Source organism: Dermacentor silvarum, chromosome 2, assembly GCF_013339745.2.
Source record: "Dermacentor silvarum isolate Dsil-2018 chromosome 2, BIME_Dsil_1.4, whole genome shotgun sequence".
Classification (NCBI taxonomy): Eukaryota; Metazoa; Arthropoda; class Arachnida; order Ixodida; family Ixodidae; genus Dermacentor; species Dermacentor silvarum.
In genome coordinates, this window is record NC_051155.1 from 746,426 (window position 1) to 764,781 (window position 18,356).

The window sequence follows — 18,356 nt, forward strand, 5'->3', positions numbered from 1 at the left end:
GCGAATGTGTGTTTCGAAGACGTAGAATATTCAAGCTTCTGTTAGCAGCTTGAACAACATGCTTGCACGTGCTGGCGACTGTTTGCGAAATGACCGAATGTCACGATGACAGGACTACGAGCATTGGTGTAATACCTATTGTCCCCCCGCTCCATTCTTGCTCCCTCTTTTTTTTTTCTTTACACTGCCAGGCGCAAACCTAGCCAACAGTGGCATGAAAGTCACCGGCAGAGCAGAGGCCTCGCTCGAGGTGCTGAAGACCACCTCGAAGCTGATCCTAAAGGCCAAAGCCAGCACCATCAAGGAGCTCAGAATGGCAGTACTGGAAGTTCCAGCCGCGTCGGGTGAGGAGCCTCATGGTCTAAACATCACAACCCTGAGCACGAGCGGCCCCTTTCTCATCGCGGCACTTGAGACTCCGTTGGAAACAGGGAAGTCCTACACGCTGGTCACCGAGTACGACTACGACAAGTCCGTGCGAGGCGGACCAATCTCCCTGACGGCGGAGTGAGTGAATAGATCGTTACAGTGTGTCCATGCGCCATTGCCAGAATACCTGGTTAGCGGAGACGTTTGCAGCATATACATTTTATAATGGGCACCGTTATGATGATGATGGTGATTTAATGGCATCCTCTTTGAAAAGGGGAGCCGAAAAATAATTCACATAACCTGCTTAATTTAAGCAAAAGTATGCTGTACATGATTTTCATGTACAGCATTTGGCAGCATGTAAAGCATTCTAGCATTTTTGTATACATTTTTTTTCTTACTTCCTCAAAACTTTTCTACCTTGTACCGCTACCTATGCCGGTAATGGATCCATTCGTATCAATATCTTCCCTACTGTTTTGCACCAATAATCTAAATGTTTCTTGCTTATCTCAACTACTGATCGGTTGATAGTTCCATCCAGTTTAAATCCAGGCGCTTCAGGAAGTTTTACTTTACCTAGGTCTCTAACTTAGTTGATTCCTTTCCATTACATTAGGGTGTACTGAGTGGTCTCCGGATTTTCGCTTCAAAATACGTACGCCTGATCTTGCTGAAAATATTTGCTCCGGTATGTTTTTGTCCTTAGGCAACCAGCTGGAGCCTCAAATAGCAAGGCACTTTGCTTCGTGTTATTGTACAGATTTCCCTTCTAATTTCCTTCTTATTCTTGTAATTATCTCCATGGTCTTTCTTGTTTCCATTCTTTGCATCCAATTCACTGTTTCTCTCGCTTTCTTTTTGATGACTCCTGGTTGTCTACTTACTCATTCTATTACCCTGTATTTGGTTGCCAACTTTCTTGACCTCTTCCTCCATTCTGTGTCCACGCTTTTCAGGGACACATGTACACTTTAGCCGCTCATTTATTTTGAACCATGTTCGTGAGTCCTTCTTCAAAAATAATCTTGCTCTGCACTTCTCCGACTTCAAAAAGAGGCCTAACCCATGTCACCCTGCACATCCTCACTTGTGGTTTTACCGGGGGCTTCCAAAGCCAACCGGTCTCCCAATCTTTGGATAATTTCCAGCCCCGACAAAATATTTGATTTTAAGCTTAGAACGGCATTTGCGAACGTTAGCGCTGGCACTATTACTCCTTTCTATATTCCACACATCCCCTCATACTTATTAAGGCGCCAAAGCGCTCTGTTTTATTATTGCTGTATTCCGCTTCCCCTTTATTTTCAGATTACCTTGGCGAGTGCTTGAGTAAGCCTTTCCTTCGTTTACGTGTACGCCGAGGTGTTGATATTGCTTGACTTTGGGTATGACTCGCTTTTGAATTGACAGCACGTAATTACTCGTCTCTTCAATAAAGATCGTAATTGCCATAATGCGTAGGCAGTGGCGCCATCTATGGGTAAATTGTATGCTGGCTTGAGTTAGTGCTTCGTGTTGTATGCCAGGTATACGTTTGGCGGGAAGTTTCTGGTAGTTGTTTACGTGCTCACGTGGTCTATATGGCATGACTTGGCGTCATCTACGCGGGGAACGGTTCTGTGAGAAGTAATGGCGTGAGTTTAGTCGACATGGCTAGAGTGTCTGCTATAGCGTCGAGGAGAACACAGCAAGTAGTGCGACGCGCTCGTGTAAATTTGAACCTACAATCAGCCGCGGAGATAAGTTGCGTATTTCTGAACATTTGTTTCACGAATGTGTCCTTACAGCAGCATTCGTGCTGTAATTCGAAAGCTATACTTTACAAGCAAAGAGTAGTTACGAAACATTTGACGATCCTAATGGCGTGGGTACCAATCTGCCGTGGAATAAGGTGCGCTGTTTACATTGACAAGCGTTCAAACTGTTACCAGTGGAAACATTGCACGACCACCTCGTTTCTTGGATGAGGTTACGGCCCCCGAATAAAATACTTTTGTTTAGTAATAACAGCATACCGCACATTGTGAATCACACTTTTCGAGTGACGTTCCGCAGAATGCGCGAACGTCCGAAGCAGTGAGATGTTGGGTTATAGATCTGTTCGATATAGTGCATGGTACAAGCATGCGGCATGACCTTGCGAGTTCTTAGTGTCGTCGGGTTTTATTTATGCGATCCCCTTTGGATATTACTGCTTCGCAGGACAAAAAGGCAATGGCTAAGCACAAAGCTTACGCGTATCATGCTGTTTTACCAACCGCAGTGATCGCTGTGTTGCTCAACGCCATCGGCCTCATGCAGGAGGCTAAGCTAGACATAGCGTCGTTACCTTTAAGTCTACTGAAGTTGAAATGCGTGGCAATGATGCCGGTGGCTGACGCAAATATTTTAACGATTGGCGCTTAGTTGTTTCGGGATATGATTGGGTTGGTCGTACGCGAGCATTGTTGCCACGTAAAGCGATCAGATAATGAAAATGTTTTACGGTTCACGCGGGCAATTCACAGACGCCGGCTTTCGGAGTCGATTGAAAACTGACAACCAAGATTGTTCTCAACACATAGACACACATTGCGGCTGATGCGCGTCGCATGTTTGCGCAGCCAAGATAAATTTCCGGATAATGTAGTTACGGCTGCGCTCTTCGACGAATTTGTATGAACTGACACCACTTGAATTTCACGGAAAACATCTCCAAATAGTTCAGCAGCGCCGCGGCTGCTCGCACAAGCCAGAAAGGGGGAAAGGCTCGCCGAGCGGCCTTCCCTCCTAGCCCGATGAAAGCGTCTATTGTAACTGCCCCGAATAGATAGAAACAGCGCAGAAATCACGGGGATTAGACAGAACTATACACAGGAGCTCTGTTTTGACCGGGTCTGTTACGTTTATTAGTTTATTCCGCATATTTACTCGCCAAACAACGCATGTTTGTAGGCAGTAACTACGCTGGTAGCGACTTTTGATGTGTTGCACAGCAACCCGCCCGAATAGTTTTTGTGACGTGAAAACTGTCGCCGAGGCGAAACAGAAACAACTGCATTCAGTAATGAAAGTTTTTGCTGACGCTTTACACCAGCTGAGTATCCCCTCCGTACACGTTTTCATGTACCAGTGGTGCTATTCTGGACAGACGCCATATTGTCAGAAATTGTAATGCCGGCAGTTTAATAACCAATAATAATAATAATAATAATAATAATAATAATAATAATAATAATAATAATAATAATAATAATAATAATAATAATAATAATAATAATAATAATAATAATGATAATAATGATAATAATGACAATAATGACAATAATGACAATAATGATAATAATGACAATAATGATAATAATGATAATAATAATAATAATAATAATAATAATAATAATAATAATAATAATAATAATGATGATGATGATAATGATAATGATGATGATGATAATTATAATGATAATTATAATTATAATAATATAAAATAATAATACAAATCCTATGCTAACAATAATTTTAAAAATACGTTAAAAATTTTATAAACAATATAAAGATAGCCCCGTTTTCCCATCAGGACCGAGAGGATTTCGAATCCGACAATATCGCGCGTCGTACTTGTGTAAAATGGATAGTGTTTAACGCAGGCCGACCGAAGACTTAGCTCTTTAGCCGCGCAATTGGTTAGAAAGACTCGGCACGGTCAACAACGGTCGCGAATATGCCGCTGCAGACCAGAAATAGGCGACGCGAGGTAACTGGCCTACTTGCGTACACTCGCCCCAAGCGGCTCTTACGCAAAGGGCACCTCGCGGACTCGGGGGAAGCAGATAGGTAACGGTGCTTCTGGAAACGCTGTTTTACTCTTAATGAAAACGATACACAGGGTCGTAAAACGCTGGGCGTCAGGCGTGGAGAGACTCTGCCTGCGGTCAGCGAAGGGGTTGAACTGGGGGTGGGGAGTGGGGGTGAGGTTGGGTTCGCGCGGGGCCGTCTCCGAAATGCGTTTAGATCTCCTTGTTACTTAGGAACCGGAGCCCTATGGTGTTGACGCCATTCGTTGCTTACAGTAGTCAACTGTCTTCGGTTGCTGGCGTCTTTACTTTATGCTGATGGTGCAAAATTAGGTTCATCTCTACATAACACCACCGTTTAGTTAACAAGGCGACTTGTGCTGAAAGAACCATCGCAAGGATCTGCAACACCCGTGTTCGATCTTAATTGGTCTTTTAGGCAATTGCAATAGAGCCTAACTTTTTTTCTGCATTCCGCCAGCAAGTTGCAACACCTTGTGTAAGGTTGATAACTATCATGATAACAATCATAAGGTTGAACATACGTGCCGCAGGGTTATGAATCGGGGTCTCTTATTTTTCTGGAAAACGTGAAATTGAAATCGTTTTGCTTGGCTTGCACTGCGCCCTATTCGGTTTGTTTTATTTCAAGACAAGATGCACCAGTTGTACGCAGCAGAGCTTTATTAAGGGCGACAGGTTAATAACGCTGCAAAATAAATAATTAAATGCAACTTAGGATTCATATTTCATTCGACAATGACTGAATATATTAGAACGATATATGCGTTTATATATTGTACGTTCTTGTGCGTTAATCATACACTATGTCAGGATGTTACTTATGCTTTAAACAAATATCGGCGCCCAGTTTAACATACACGGCTAAGTACGAAGCTGTAATATACGGGTTTTGATTTCATTGGAATGTAACAATACACCATTTTTTCAAACTATTTAACGCTACAAGTCATAATTCCGCTTGTTTCGATTGGTAGGACTTCGGGCCGCCTCATAAATTGAATTTCATTCGGATAAACTGGGCAATTGTTTAATGAGAGCAATTCTGCCTTTCGCGCATACACTCGTAGTTCAGATTAGCGAAAGCGCATTTTAGAGAGCTTCCGAATTAACGAAGCGCTTTTGATTTCCCTGCAGGTACTGTAGAGCCTTATGATTTGGAAACCTGGAAGTAACTGAGTTAGACGTCTCGCCAGATTTGAGTCTTGAGGTTGAGCATAGGTAAATTGTTAGTAATATATGGCTGTGCCAGATATCAGCTCAGGTACTTAATGGTAATGACCCGTGGTGGAACACAACACATGTGAGCGTGCTCGCTGTCTGCACAAAATGGGAGCGCAACACGAACGTATGTTTTGCTCTCGAATGAAGTAATGGTATTTATATTAGCGCGTGATTTGATAAAAGTATTGTCGCGTGCCATTCACATTGTGAAAAAACCAAGGTGAAACTGTATTCGTACAAAAAATGGACTTCAAGCTTCCTACGTCCATAAACACATTTCAGCCAAGATTGAATCACGGAGACGACCCATGGCGTGAAGTAATGGCGGTAAGCAAAAATCTTGATTGGGTAACGATCTGTTGCTAAGGAAATGATTAAGGAACGCGTGAGGTGAGGTCGTAATTATCCCAACAAGTGATCACGAAAAGAACCGCCAAAATCGGAGAACATCGGCAAGCGCCAAAACTCAAATGTACGACGCAAGCCGCGTCGGCGAGCGCGGCTCCTATCCGGCAAGCAAAGGAAAAGGTGTGACCTGCGAGACGTTTCGAAACGTCGGTACAAACAGCTGGCATTACAGCTCTGACTAGGTTAGCTGAATGGGTAAAAATATTGTCATACGAAACGGCGCCTGACTTTCAAACGGTGCAGGCTCGCCAAGATGCAGCTCCAGAAAGGCGAGGCGCACGCCGCCTTCCCGTGCTTGGAGAGGACCGGCTGGAACGTTCCTGTGGCGCTCACGCTGCAGATTCCCAAGGGCCACTCCGCCGTCGCGAATGCGCCCATGGACGGACAGCCGGGAGGGTGAGTCCTGCGAGCACTCGATCCCAGCAACCCAATGCCCCGCGTCCGTGACATTCACTTGCCACTGAGGAGCGTGTAGATTTGGGTCATATAGCATTTGACAGCAAACGGGGCCAGCCGATATACTAGTAGACTTCAAGGGAGAAAAATGGAGCTGGGGATACCATGCAATGTGTAGGGCAGATAAGCCGTGGTCCATTCGAGTTCCAGAATGGGTACCAGGGAAAAGGGAAGTGCCGTCGAGGACGGCTGAGAATTAGGTGGTGTGATGAAATTAACCAATTTGCTGTCACTGCTTAAAATGGATGTCGCTAGGAGAGACACTTGCCCTGCATTGGGCATACAAATAGGATTATGAAAATTCATGGGGCGTCCCCATTTATATGGGGACGGAATACCAGCGAAGCTGTTTAGGCTGCATACATTATGAAATAATTTTTTTTCATGCGTTACCACACTACGCCGACACCGAGCTTTGTTGCCCGCGTAGCCCCGTGAAACGCGATATTATCGCCGCTCGCTGTTGCTTGCAAATGCGACTCGAAAAGACGCAACCATGGAAGCTATCGACGCCCGCCGCGGTGGCTCAGTTATAGTTACGGCGTTGCGCTGCTGAGCACGAGGTCGCGGGATTGAATACCGTCAGCGGCGGCCGCATTTTGATGGAGGAGAAATGCATAAACAGGCGGTGAAAATTACTCCGAAGCCCTCCACTACGTCGTGCCTCATAATCAGAACTGGTTTTGGCACGTAAAACCACAGAAAGAGCATGAAGGAAGCCACCGACAAACAGGCGAAATGTGAACAGTAAAAAAATTCGACAGAGGACTGCTTACGCGTGGGAATGCGAGAACCCTTTGGGGAAACATTTACGTCAGCCAGGTGGCTGCGATGTCACGTGTGCAATCACGTACGCACTAGGCACACATTTAGTCAGCCAGAACCATGAAGCCGCCGTGGCGTCGCGGAGGCATGCTCGTCTTGCAACCCAGAAGCCCGGGTTTGATTCCCACCCAGACCGAAATGTACCCTACTTTTCTTTTCAAAGCCTACAATTTACTTTGTTTACAGGAACCGGCCATTTTTTACTTGTTTTTATTCTTTGAGCCGTCGGCCATTCCTGTGCACGCGCAGTGATACGGTCGTAAGCCGACCAGGGTATACCTCCCACCTGGGAACGCATGTGGACGATGCATGCGTGGGCTAGAGCTAAACAGCTTCGCTATAAGAACCATGGCGTCCCGCACCTCTTTTGCGCCGCTATAACTGCCTTTTATTCGTGAGCTCGAAGTGGCTGACATTGCTTGCACAAACAACTCATTATTGACTTTTTAGCAGAAGCTAACTAATTAACTTTTTTTCGACTAACTATTTCGGGGCACATAATGAAATATACAAATCGTAGCCGGTGATTTTGCAAGGCAGGTGCACTTAATAACAAATTGTTATGATGCCACCAGTTTCGAGATATGCGTGCCCAATGTAGGTGATGAAACACATTGCAATTCGCAATATTTTTTTCCCTGCAGAACAGGGGAATAGCCGCACATTATACCACAAATGTTAGACTTATTTCAAAACTTATCCCAGTTGCAAAATTCATTGCACGTGGATGAGCTTTGAGAACTGAATGTCTTTATTTGTGCAATCTGCCCCAAGAATAAGAAACCTGTAAAGATCATTACGACCTACAAGTAATAATTTTGTAAATGAACAGGTATTGCTGTCTTTTACAAGAAATAACAGGAGCAAGCAGAGCATGAACGAACAGGTTTAGTGGAATAAAACGACATCAAACGGAAAGAGATGGCCAGAAGTGTGGCCAGGCATTTTATTAGAACAGACTTAATCTGCTAAACTGCGCAGTACGCCGTCAAAGCTGTTCTAGAATTTTACGGTGTGCGGAAAAAAATATCCTGGAACAATCGAAGTGGTGCCTGAGCGAAGCAATGTCTGCGGGCCCAAATAGTCGCAATTGACAAAAAGGGTCACCTATCAGTGTATTCAGGTGCATGAATCGGTGGTTTTTGGATCTACAATATAATGTCTGACAATAAGCACAACCGTGTGTCATATCGGTCAACGACTGGAACGTCAAATGATGAGTGTGACGAGGGTCAGAAGTTGCGGCCATATCGGTGCTAAATGAATGAAAAAGCTGGCACATTCCACGTCCTGTGGGAATCGATGTTATGCGAAGGTGTGTGCGGTGAGCCTACCAAGTTAACGAAACGACCATGAGAACACCAAAACGTAGGTGGCTGTTTCATGACCAACATGACACGCATGTCATGACATTCATGTCATGCGTGATGTCATGTCATCACGTCATGTAACCATTTATATCAGAATTCATTTCAGTGGTTTTTGAGTGTTCGTCTTTTTTCGCTGAGTCATTGTCATTTTTGCCGAGTGATGCTCATGACTACGACTTCTCCCATCAGCCTTTAGTGTATCCTTCACTTAGTGCCCACGTCCCAACCCATTCCAGTGGTTTTGAGTGTTAATCATTTTTCGCTGAGTCATTGCCATTTCTTGCTGAGTAATATTCATTAGTGAGTCATTATTGTATTCTACTATTATCGTTTCTATTATAACCATACTTTACCCATTACGATAAATTATGTTCGATTCCTTGCCACTTTGGGGATTTTTTCACCCAAGAAGTAGGCGGCTGTTTCATGACGTGTTTGACCTATCATTTAGGTTCGTCATACTTGTTATCCTATGCCTATTTCTGTACATACAAAGTTAACGAAACGACCATGAGAGCACCAAGGCGTAGGTGGCTGCTTCATGACCTACATGACACGCATGTCATCACATTCATGTAATGACCTAACATGTCCTGAAAAAAGTTGTCGCAGTTTCACCTGAAAGGCGAAGCATCAATTGCGATAGCAAACTTGTAGAGAGCTATACGGAGTAATGATATTAGCTTTATCAGCTGTATAAACTTGGACATGCAGCAGCATCGGCAACACGCAGAACTGTTGTCGACGCCATCGGCGTTTTGCCCGCGTTCGCTCAAAATGCGTGCGGCGTTGGTGACTGTTGCCGGAGCCTCTGATATAAATAGGCACTTGCTGCCGCAGCTAAACGCCGCCTCCCTTCCCTCCCCCTCCCCCACGGCCTCTCGCGCGTCGGAAGAAGGCGCGTTTGCTCTACATATATGGTGATTGTAAAGGAGAAAAGAGACGCCTACTTCTGCAGCCCTTAAGCGAGCACGGCGCAGAACGCGCGTTTGTTCTCCGCCGTGCGTTCACTCCCCGTGAAAGACGCGCCCCTCGTGCCCTTTCACTCGCACATGCAGCGTTCGGCGCGTGGCGACGATTTCATCTCCAAATGACGTCAAACGGAACCTCACGGCGACGGCGACGGCAACGGCGACGGCGACGCCGACGGCAGAAATCTGCTTTTGAGTGTCCATATAATTGCTATCGCAATAAAACTTCATGTCCGAACCCACGCTCATGCTCATGACTATTACTTCTACCATCATCCTTTAGTGTTTCCTTCACCTAATGCCCACGTCCGAACCCATTCCAGTGTTTTTTTCCAGCATATCTTTTTGTCACTTTGGATACATTAATGTATTCTACTATGATTATCGTTACTATCATAACCATACTTGCACCATTACCAACATTAATTTTCGATTCTTTGCCACTTTGTTTTCTTTTTTTACCCATGAGAGCACCAAGACGTAGGCGGCTGTTTCATTACCTACATGACACGCATGCCATGAGATTCATGTCATGATCTATCATTTATGTTCGTCATCCACTCTGTCATACTATGCCAATTGTGGTACATACCAAGTTAACGAAACGTCCATGAGAGCACCAAGAAGTAGGCGGCTAGATAGATCGCTCAAAGTGCGAAATGTTCGCCAAGAAATACTTCTCATTTAAAAAGCCAATTTTTGGGACGCATTTCCTGTTTTCAACATTTCATCTTCAAATGCGTGGGACGCGACCATAGAAAAGAGCATATTTGAGTGCTGAGCCTATAAGAGCTATGTTTTCTATGGTGTGTACGCTCTTGGCTTACCTTGCTTAGTTTCGTATTTTAGGGTGAACCTTGAACACCAAGCTTCTAAGCGCATTTCAACAGCGAGCGCCGATATGTTTGTGCCACATTACATCAGCTGTAAATGTAGTCCGTGTCTTTGCGCGATGGTTTGCACATGTTGTCACTAGGTATTCTACAAAAGTACCATTTTGTTAGTAAACGTGAACACCATTGCAATTTTTTATTTAGCGTTTCACTCGCAGAAGATTGAAAAGTGACAGCTTCTCGTCTTGATTATTAGCACTTACGATACACAAAACGCTGTCATTTGGATACGAGCGGATTTGCACAGCTATGTAACTGCTGTAAACGCAAAAGAAAAGCGGCACACAGATCGACCAAAGCGGGATACCTGTCACATGGGCATGGTTAATTTTACGCTGTCGAGATACGAATTATTACCTCATGTATTAATAGTAAGCGATCTAACCCAGTTGGTAAGTGCCGCGAAGAAAAGCGTCGAGTTAGGTTTTGTTTCCCACTTTAACCCTATTATCGAAAGCTTTTGTTCTCGCCGATGGAGTAAGTTTCTTTTTTCCTACAGAGCAGTGCGCTGATCTTTCTGGTCAGGCAATGAATGGGGTTATGTTTTCCTGTCAAGCCGAGCGTTTATCTGTTACCGTGAAGCAGTGCGGTTATTTGTTCCTGAGGGCTAGTGTCCTTGTTCCTGTCAGTGTTCTTATCTGCTCCTATCAAGAAATGTCATTATCTGTTCTTGTCGAGCATTGCGCTTATTTGTTCCTGTTAGGCCATGTCCTTATCTGTTACTGTCAGGTAATGTCCGTGTCTGTTCCTGTCGAGCGGTGGACATATCTGTCCCTGTCGAGAAGATTGATCATGTGCTCGTGTGGGGCATACTGAACATATTTCCGAAGAAAATCGTAGCGACGTTATGAGAAGGCACTGTTATGAAGGTTCCCACATTTTTGAGCTCATGCCTAAGTAATTTTACGACGTAATCGACACTTCGGCATATCCGCATCGCACATTACGATATTCCTAATGCGGCCATAACTGTTGGAAAATATATTGTTTTCACTGTGCTGTCGCGATAACTACCGCATGGTGGCATCTAGATGTCCAATAAGACTGTATATTATTGCAGCAAAACCATAAATAAAAATTTTACTTCAAACAATGTTGCAGAGAAAGTTCTTGAAAAAGATACAGTAAATTAGCAAGGTGTCGTGCCACAAAGTATCCAGCTACGACAAATTGACGAACGATTTATCATTCCCACGGGGCAGTCTCGCAGCGATACTTGAGCTGGGCGGTGATGTCTGACGTGATGACAAATTCGTGGCGTTCCTGCTGAAGTAACAAATTCTTGGCGGCTTCGATGACTTTTCATTGGCCGGTGTGTGTCTATCGGGTGGTCCGCTTTTGGTGGTATGGAGAGAAGGCAGGTGGGGGCGGTGAAACTGAATGGCACAGAACAGTTATTAAAACATTTTCAGTCACCATATGGTTCCGCGGGTGTTTGCTCCACGAATTCATTGAAAAGGAACTGCAGCATATTCAGGTGTTCGACGACCTCATATTAGTAGCAACCTCACTCGTCGCTGTTCCTGCTGCCATGCTTCAAGCAAATTCAAATAATGCAAAAAATACACGAAAAAGTTACTGCAGCAGTGCTTGCGATAAAAGAACTCACGGCGACTATCGACGGTAATGCGTCAGCATCGGACCAATATAGCCACACCTCGCATTGCCACCATCAAAGCGAGGGGTGCATGAGGCGTGTACTGCAGCGGGATTCCTCTTTCGCGCTTCCCGAAGAACGCTCTGCGGCAACTAGCGCTGCCACCGCGGAGCCTACTTGTGGCCTCCGAAATGCATGGCGCCTGAGAAACGCGTCATGTCCTCAATTGTTTCTGGAAACGCTGCGTCATCTATAGTGGCACTGCTACAAAGTCGGCGCGTAGCTCCCGAGACTAGAAGCGCGGCGCGCCGGTTCCTTCGAACGCTGAGAATCGTTCCCTCGCTTGCCGCACACTCAGTGGCACAAGCTCAGAACGTCGGCGAGTAGTTCGTCGAAGAGCGGCATATGCATTCATGGCACAGCTCCCTAAAGCGTTCATTGCATTTGCGGCGCAGCTTGCTGACCTCAAGGGCTCCTGTCCTTGAGGAATCCGTGTGACGTGGGTTCGATTCCGCCAAGCATCGGAGAAGTGTAAGGAACGTTCTTGTCATTTTAGAGCGGCACATTCCCAGCGGCGCATGACTAACTACCCAAGTTGGCATCAAAGACGTTCATTGAAGAGTGGCACGCACCTACTTGAACATACCCAGTAACCAAAGTTGCCACCAAAAATGTTCACTGGAATACCGCATCTACAGTGACCCATCTCGGCGTGACAGAGGTTCGCTGAGGAGCCCCACCCATGTACACATTGGCACATACTCAGTGACCCAGGTTGGTCCGAATGTTGGTTTCGAAACTATTTAGCCATTCGACCATTGACTACCCAGGTAGGCGGAAGAAGGGTTGTATATGTACGTTTATATGCTTGTATATTCAGATATACATACATACAAACGCCCATACAAAGATAGATCGCCCCCAGAAAGTGAGTCAAGTACCCAAAGAATGCTAACGCATTAAAACGTTTACAGCGAGCAACAGAAACCAAGCGTTATCAAGAACAAACTCTATCCGCCGAACACAAAAAAACCTATGTATGTATAGTACAAATAGAAGGATGACTACCGCAACAGGAGAGGGGGCCAGGTAAATGCACACGTATACCCAGGACAGCTGTCCTAGTGGGCGCCGTTCCACATAGCTGGTTGCGACGGCTGCATCTTCGAAATAATACGTAGAAGTTATTGAAGGAACAGGCCACTTTGGCAAACTGCCCGACATGTTTTCTCCGGCTCAATGCGTTCAGGGGTGGCGTACTGTGTACAAATCCAGAACTCTTCTAAAAGCACCACTGCCCAGCCGAGGGCCGTGTGCCCACTGTTTTTTCTTTTGTTTATCATCTGCTTATTTCGCATGAAAAGGCTCACAGAATACTTTTTACTATTTTGCAGTACTGGCAGCGTGAGCGTCATCAAGTTCAAAGATACATTGGCCATGCCTCCCGACATGCTTGCCTGGGTGGCATTCCCAACCACTCTGAAGCGGCTTGACGTCATTCCAGGCGTAAGTATAGAATTGTGAATGTTTTTGTTGTGACTGTTGGATTTTTGTTCTTGCTACAACAATGGTGCGGCACCTTGTGTGACTCGGTAATAGTGAAAGGGTCATGGTGAATTCGAATGACAGCATGATATCTCGGCTAGTCAATCCGCATTTTATTTTGCCTACCAATGACATTCGAGACGATGTGGCTTAAAGTGCGTGCTCCTATCTGTCCAAAAAGCGATACCGCAACAACTGTGAATATTTGTTCAGTGCACATGTGCACTTACACTGTGCTGCGCGTTTCCTTGTCTCGGAGGAGGACAAATGTATTTATTCTCTTAACAAATGCAGTGGCTTTAGCAAGGTTCGTTAATTTGTTTTGTTTTCCTATAGCTCACATTAAACAAAACGTCAGCTCCTAGTGTCGTCCGTTTGCTAAAAGAGTATGTCTAGCGAATGAAAGTTCCTTTTCATTGAAAGACAACTTGATAGTTGTATTGCTGTTGTAGTGACAGCGCTAGGCTGTTTGCTCAAGAGTAATACTTTTGCTGTTAGTCACACAAGAGGCTTTCTGTAAATGTTAATGGGACTGTTCAAGGAATAGTGGGATGCTCCTTCATATGGAGAGCTTGTGTGTACTACAAATCGGCTCTGCGGATGCCCACAAGGTGCAGGAGGTATCATGAAAGGGAGAAATTGCCATCCACCCGAATGTTGCAAGAAGCTAGAAAGGAAACCCATATGAATTTCTCAGAAAGAACGCTTTTCAATTGTGGAGAAATGCCGGACATGACGAATTTTTTCTCAACTGGGAAGCGTTCTTTCCGAGAATTCTGCACGGGTTTCCTTTCTGGCTTCTTGCTACATTCGGGTGGATGACAATTTCCCCCCTTCCTTGTGTATATTCGTAACGTTCCTTTTTTCTCTCTGTTGGGGTGTCCATTCGCGCAAAATGTCATGCTCTCTCATTTTCTCCTGTTTCGGCGAGCCGGGTCGAAAAATTTGCGTACTTAAGTTTGCTCTCCATACCATGTTTCGTAGCCAGGCAATTTCTCATATACAGTTCTAAAGCCAGATTGCTACACAGCTTCACTTCATAGTTAGCCACGTGCCGTTTTTTGTTTGAATTTTACGGCCCTCCTAATCTATGGTTTTCTTGCTGCGTTTATGTCATAGTATACTGTACTTCAGTTGAATGTAAATTCTGATAATATACGTTTATTTGACTCATATCGAAGCGCAGACCACGAAAATTCAGTTCTTTTTTGCTTATGTTTCTTTTCGTTCCTTCAGTTCCAGCTGCACTATTTTAGATGACCTTTAGTGCTGTTAAAACCAGCTTCCAAAATCTGTTGCGTTTTTACGGCTAACCGAAGCCAACAGCTATACTTACCTGTCATCTCATCGTCTGCAGCCTTTCTTCACAGTTTTTCTTGCTTAATAATATGCGTCGTCAACTGCAAACAAACGAATAACTGCCCATTCCAATCTAACTAAACTCGTGTGCGTTTCACTTTTGCAGAGTGCTGTGCGTGAGCTACAATGCAATGCCCGTCAGAGCACCCTGCCTTCACTTGTTCCTATGATCCTTAGCGCCAGACATATGCCTTACTCCTTATGGTCGTGTACTCAATCTTAACGACAAAGAAGGGTCCATTGCCCCCCCCCCCCTCTCCCCTGAACTACAGGTTATGACTTTGAAACATACTAATTTGCCTAACCTACCTACGTTTAATGATTGCGTACCTTAACCAAGAAAGTGTAAGAGCAAGGGTGAAGATCAATATGCAGAAGACAAAGGTGATGTCCGATAGTCTGACTAGAAAATGATCGCTAGTCAGCCATATGTCTATGCAGGAGTACGTTTATCTTGGTCAATTACTTACAGGAGATCCTGATCATGAGAAGGAAATTCACAAAAGAATAAAAATGGGTTGTAGTGCATCCGACAGGCATCGCCAAATCCTGACAGGGAGCTTTCATCGAAATAGAAGGCGTACAGTCATTGCATTCTACCGGTTCTAACTTATAGGGCAGGAACTTGGAGATTAACAAAGCCCGAGAACAAGTTAAGAACCCCGCAAGAAGCTATTGAAGAAAAAATGTTGAGCGTAACGCTGAGACAGAAAGAGAGCGGTGTGGATGAGAGAGCAAACGAGGATAGCCAATATTCAAGTTGACATTAACATAAAAAGGGAGCTAGGCAGGCCATTAATGCGTAGGGCAGATAACCGGCGGCCATTAGATTTATGGAACGGGTGCCCGGGGAAGCGAAGCGCCCTCGAAGATGGCTGAAAGTTAGTTGGGATGATGAAACTAGGAAAGTTGCAGGCGCAAGTTGGAATTGGCTAGCGCAGGACAGGGGTAACGGGAGACTTCTGGGAGAGGGCTTCGTCCTGCACTGGATATAAAGATAAAGCTCATGATAATAATGGCGATGATGATGACCTACTTGCTGATGATTGCTGCTACTTGATGATGATTTGCTGCTATACTTGCTTGCGATCAGCCTGGTTCGAGATAATACTTAATAGCAGCGCAAGCGGCTATAGTTATCAATTATACCGAACATTGCTTTGGCAGGTGTTCAAAAGGCAGATAACCCAGCATTGCATCTCTCTTCAAATGAGAACTGTTCCATGCGCACATGCTTGTGCCCCTGGCTTTGCAGTGGGTAACTAGCAACTTGTGTTCACTTAGCTTACAATATTTTTGCGTCGCGTCACAGTTCACCAACACGCCATCCTGAATCTGTTTTCGGTTTGCAGAAGATGTCAATTTACGCCAAAACGAAAAATGCGGCCCTAAAGGCGTCCGCCAAGAACGCCTTGGAGTTTCTTCTCAAGTACTTCCAGGGCCCCGCAACAGAACCGGTCACAAAGATCGGTGCGTATTGAAACTCCATTTTGCCGGAGTTTGTTAAGTTAGGCTATACTGGAACTGTTACGGAAAAGGGTTTACTTGTACAGCGTGCAGTACTGTACAATGTTTTGTGTACATCATGTCCTGCATGGTGTAACTGCTCCGAAACGACAGTGACGACGCGTGGGGTATCTGCGCTGACGTTATGAACATAACGCAAAATAAGTGAGCTGTAAATAAAAGCGCGAAGACACTGCACTGGTTATGAAGCAAAATATTTATTGCAGGTAGGTGATTTACGACCCGTTCTGTGGTGATTTACACAAACGTTCTGTGGGAACTGTTTGTGAACAATTTAAAACGTTTTTTTTTTCTCGTGAGAAAAAAAGCACCAGCTCAGGTGCGTCGCGTCGCAAAAAATAATCGATGACGGAGAATGGCTTGTTTTAAACGGATTGTGAGCCACTCTTCAAAAATTAGATGTTTGCGTAAACAGTGCGTCAAAAAATGAAATGTTTGCTTCCGAGTTACCACTGGGAATTTTCTTGCTTAGCGTTCGTTAAGGTGTCAGCCGGAGTAAATCGTCTTAAGCAAGCTACATTCTACCATCGACGCACGCTCAACCGGATTGTTACCTTAGCGCCTTTCAATTGCGAAAGGGCTACCATAGCCACTCTATCACCATTTACCGCCATGCACGAGCGAGAATATGTATTACGAAGCTTTCTTTTTAACACGAAAGTGTTTTATTCCGGGGTCCACCAAGACTTCACTGACGTATTTCCGTCACGGAAATACGTCATAGAACATAATACAAAGAAAGAAACCAGAAGAAAAAGTTCCACAAACATGCAAAATTTGGGAATCGAACCCACGACCTCTCGGTCCGCGACGATAGATCGCCGAGCGTTTAACCCATTGCGCCACAAACGCATTCGCAGAGAGCTACACAGACGCGCCTTATATATCTAACACTCCTCCGTGTACCCGCGCTCTTGCTCGGGGCGGTGCCGCCGCCTATGAGCAGAAAAGAGAAGTACTGCATTATGACACTAAAGCCCGGGATACATGGAGCGAACTTTCTCGACGAACTTCACGCGTCAAGTAACGACGCGGCGACACGACGCAGGATGTTTGCTGTGTTGCAATACATGCGGCGAACGCCGCCGCGCGTTGGCCGCCGTGTTGGCGGCGGTCCCGGCCGCCCGCTTCGAACTGAATTTGGCGTTGTCCTTGTAGAATTCACTTAGTTGGAAGCAAATGACTGCGTAAACGGCTTTCGCTTAGTCTCAGGCCGCTTCGACGACAGAGTATTATGGATAACCTTGAGTAGTTTTCGAGATCGCTTCTCGTTTCGAACGCGTCTAAGCCTAGCGAAAGAAATATCCGATGCCAACGCCATCTATCGGGGAAGTCGGGAGATAGGCATGACGACAGCATGTGGCCTCTGAGATCAGAATGAAACTTTTGCGCACACAACACGAAACAACAACGAAGAAGTACACAAGGACCAGCGGAATTATGATGCCAAACCAACTAGCCCGCCTATCCGTTTTAATGCAGTTCATTTCTAGTTTTTCGGGCTCTTTCTCTATGTAACCTCATTATGATGCCAAACCAACTAGCCCGCCTATCCGTTTTAATGGAGATCAGAAGATTTCTGTTGAAGGTTGTTGTAGAGAGCTTGCACTGCTTGTCTGTTTCCTCGCAGATCAGCGGATATGGGATGTACAAATACAACGCGATTCCTGAGAGATCATACTAGGAACTACTCAATCGGTGCAGAGACATGCAGACACGGCAACACCAACGCGATTGCAGACGACGCGAAAAGGCGCGCGCGCGCGAAACACCAGCATGCATTGCGACCGGAACTAGTGCCTCCTGATTGGCTGTCGTCCACCGCTGCGCGCTAGACGCTTCCGGCGGCGGCGTTCGCCCGACGAAAATGTTTGGACAGGCAGATCGGCTGCGGACGGCAAATTTCTTGACGCCGGCCGTCGGACGTTCGCCGCCCGACGAAGTTCTTCGCTCGGACGCCGGTTATTCGCTCCATGTATTCCGGCCTTAACGCGCACCGACAGTGAACGCTT

General features: G+C 45.4%; 1 protein-coding gene across 1 annotated transcript; it reads left to right on the plus strand.

The window, feature by feature from the left end:
• Positions 1-214: 214 nt before the first annotated feature.
• Positions 215-16,298, plus strand: LOC125943693 (aminopeptidase Ey-like). Its single transcript, XM_049663157.1, has 4 exons — positions 215-507; positions 6,045-6,197; positions 13,308-13,419; positions 16,170-16,298. The coding sequence occupies exons 1-4, from the start codon at positions 215-217 to the stop codon at positions 16,296-16,298; spliced, it is 687 nt and encodes a 228-aa protein (XP_049519114.1).
• Positions 16,299-18,356: the final 2,058 nt, after the last annotated feature.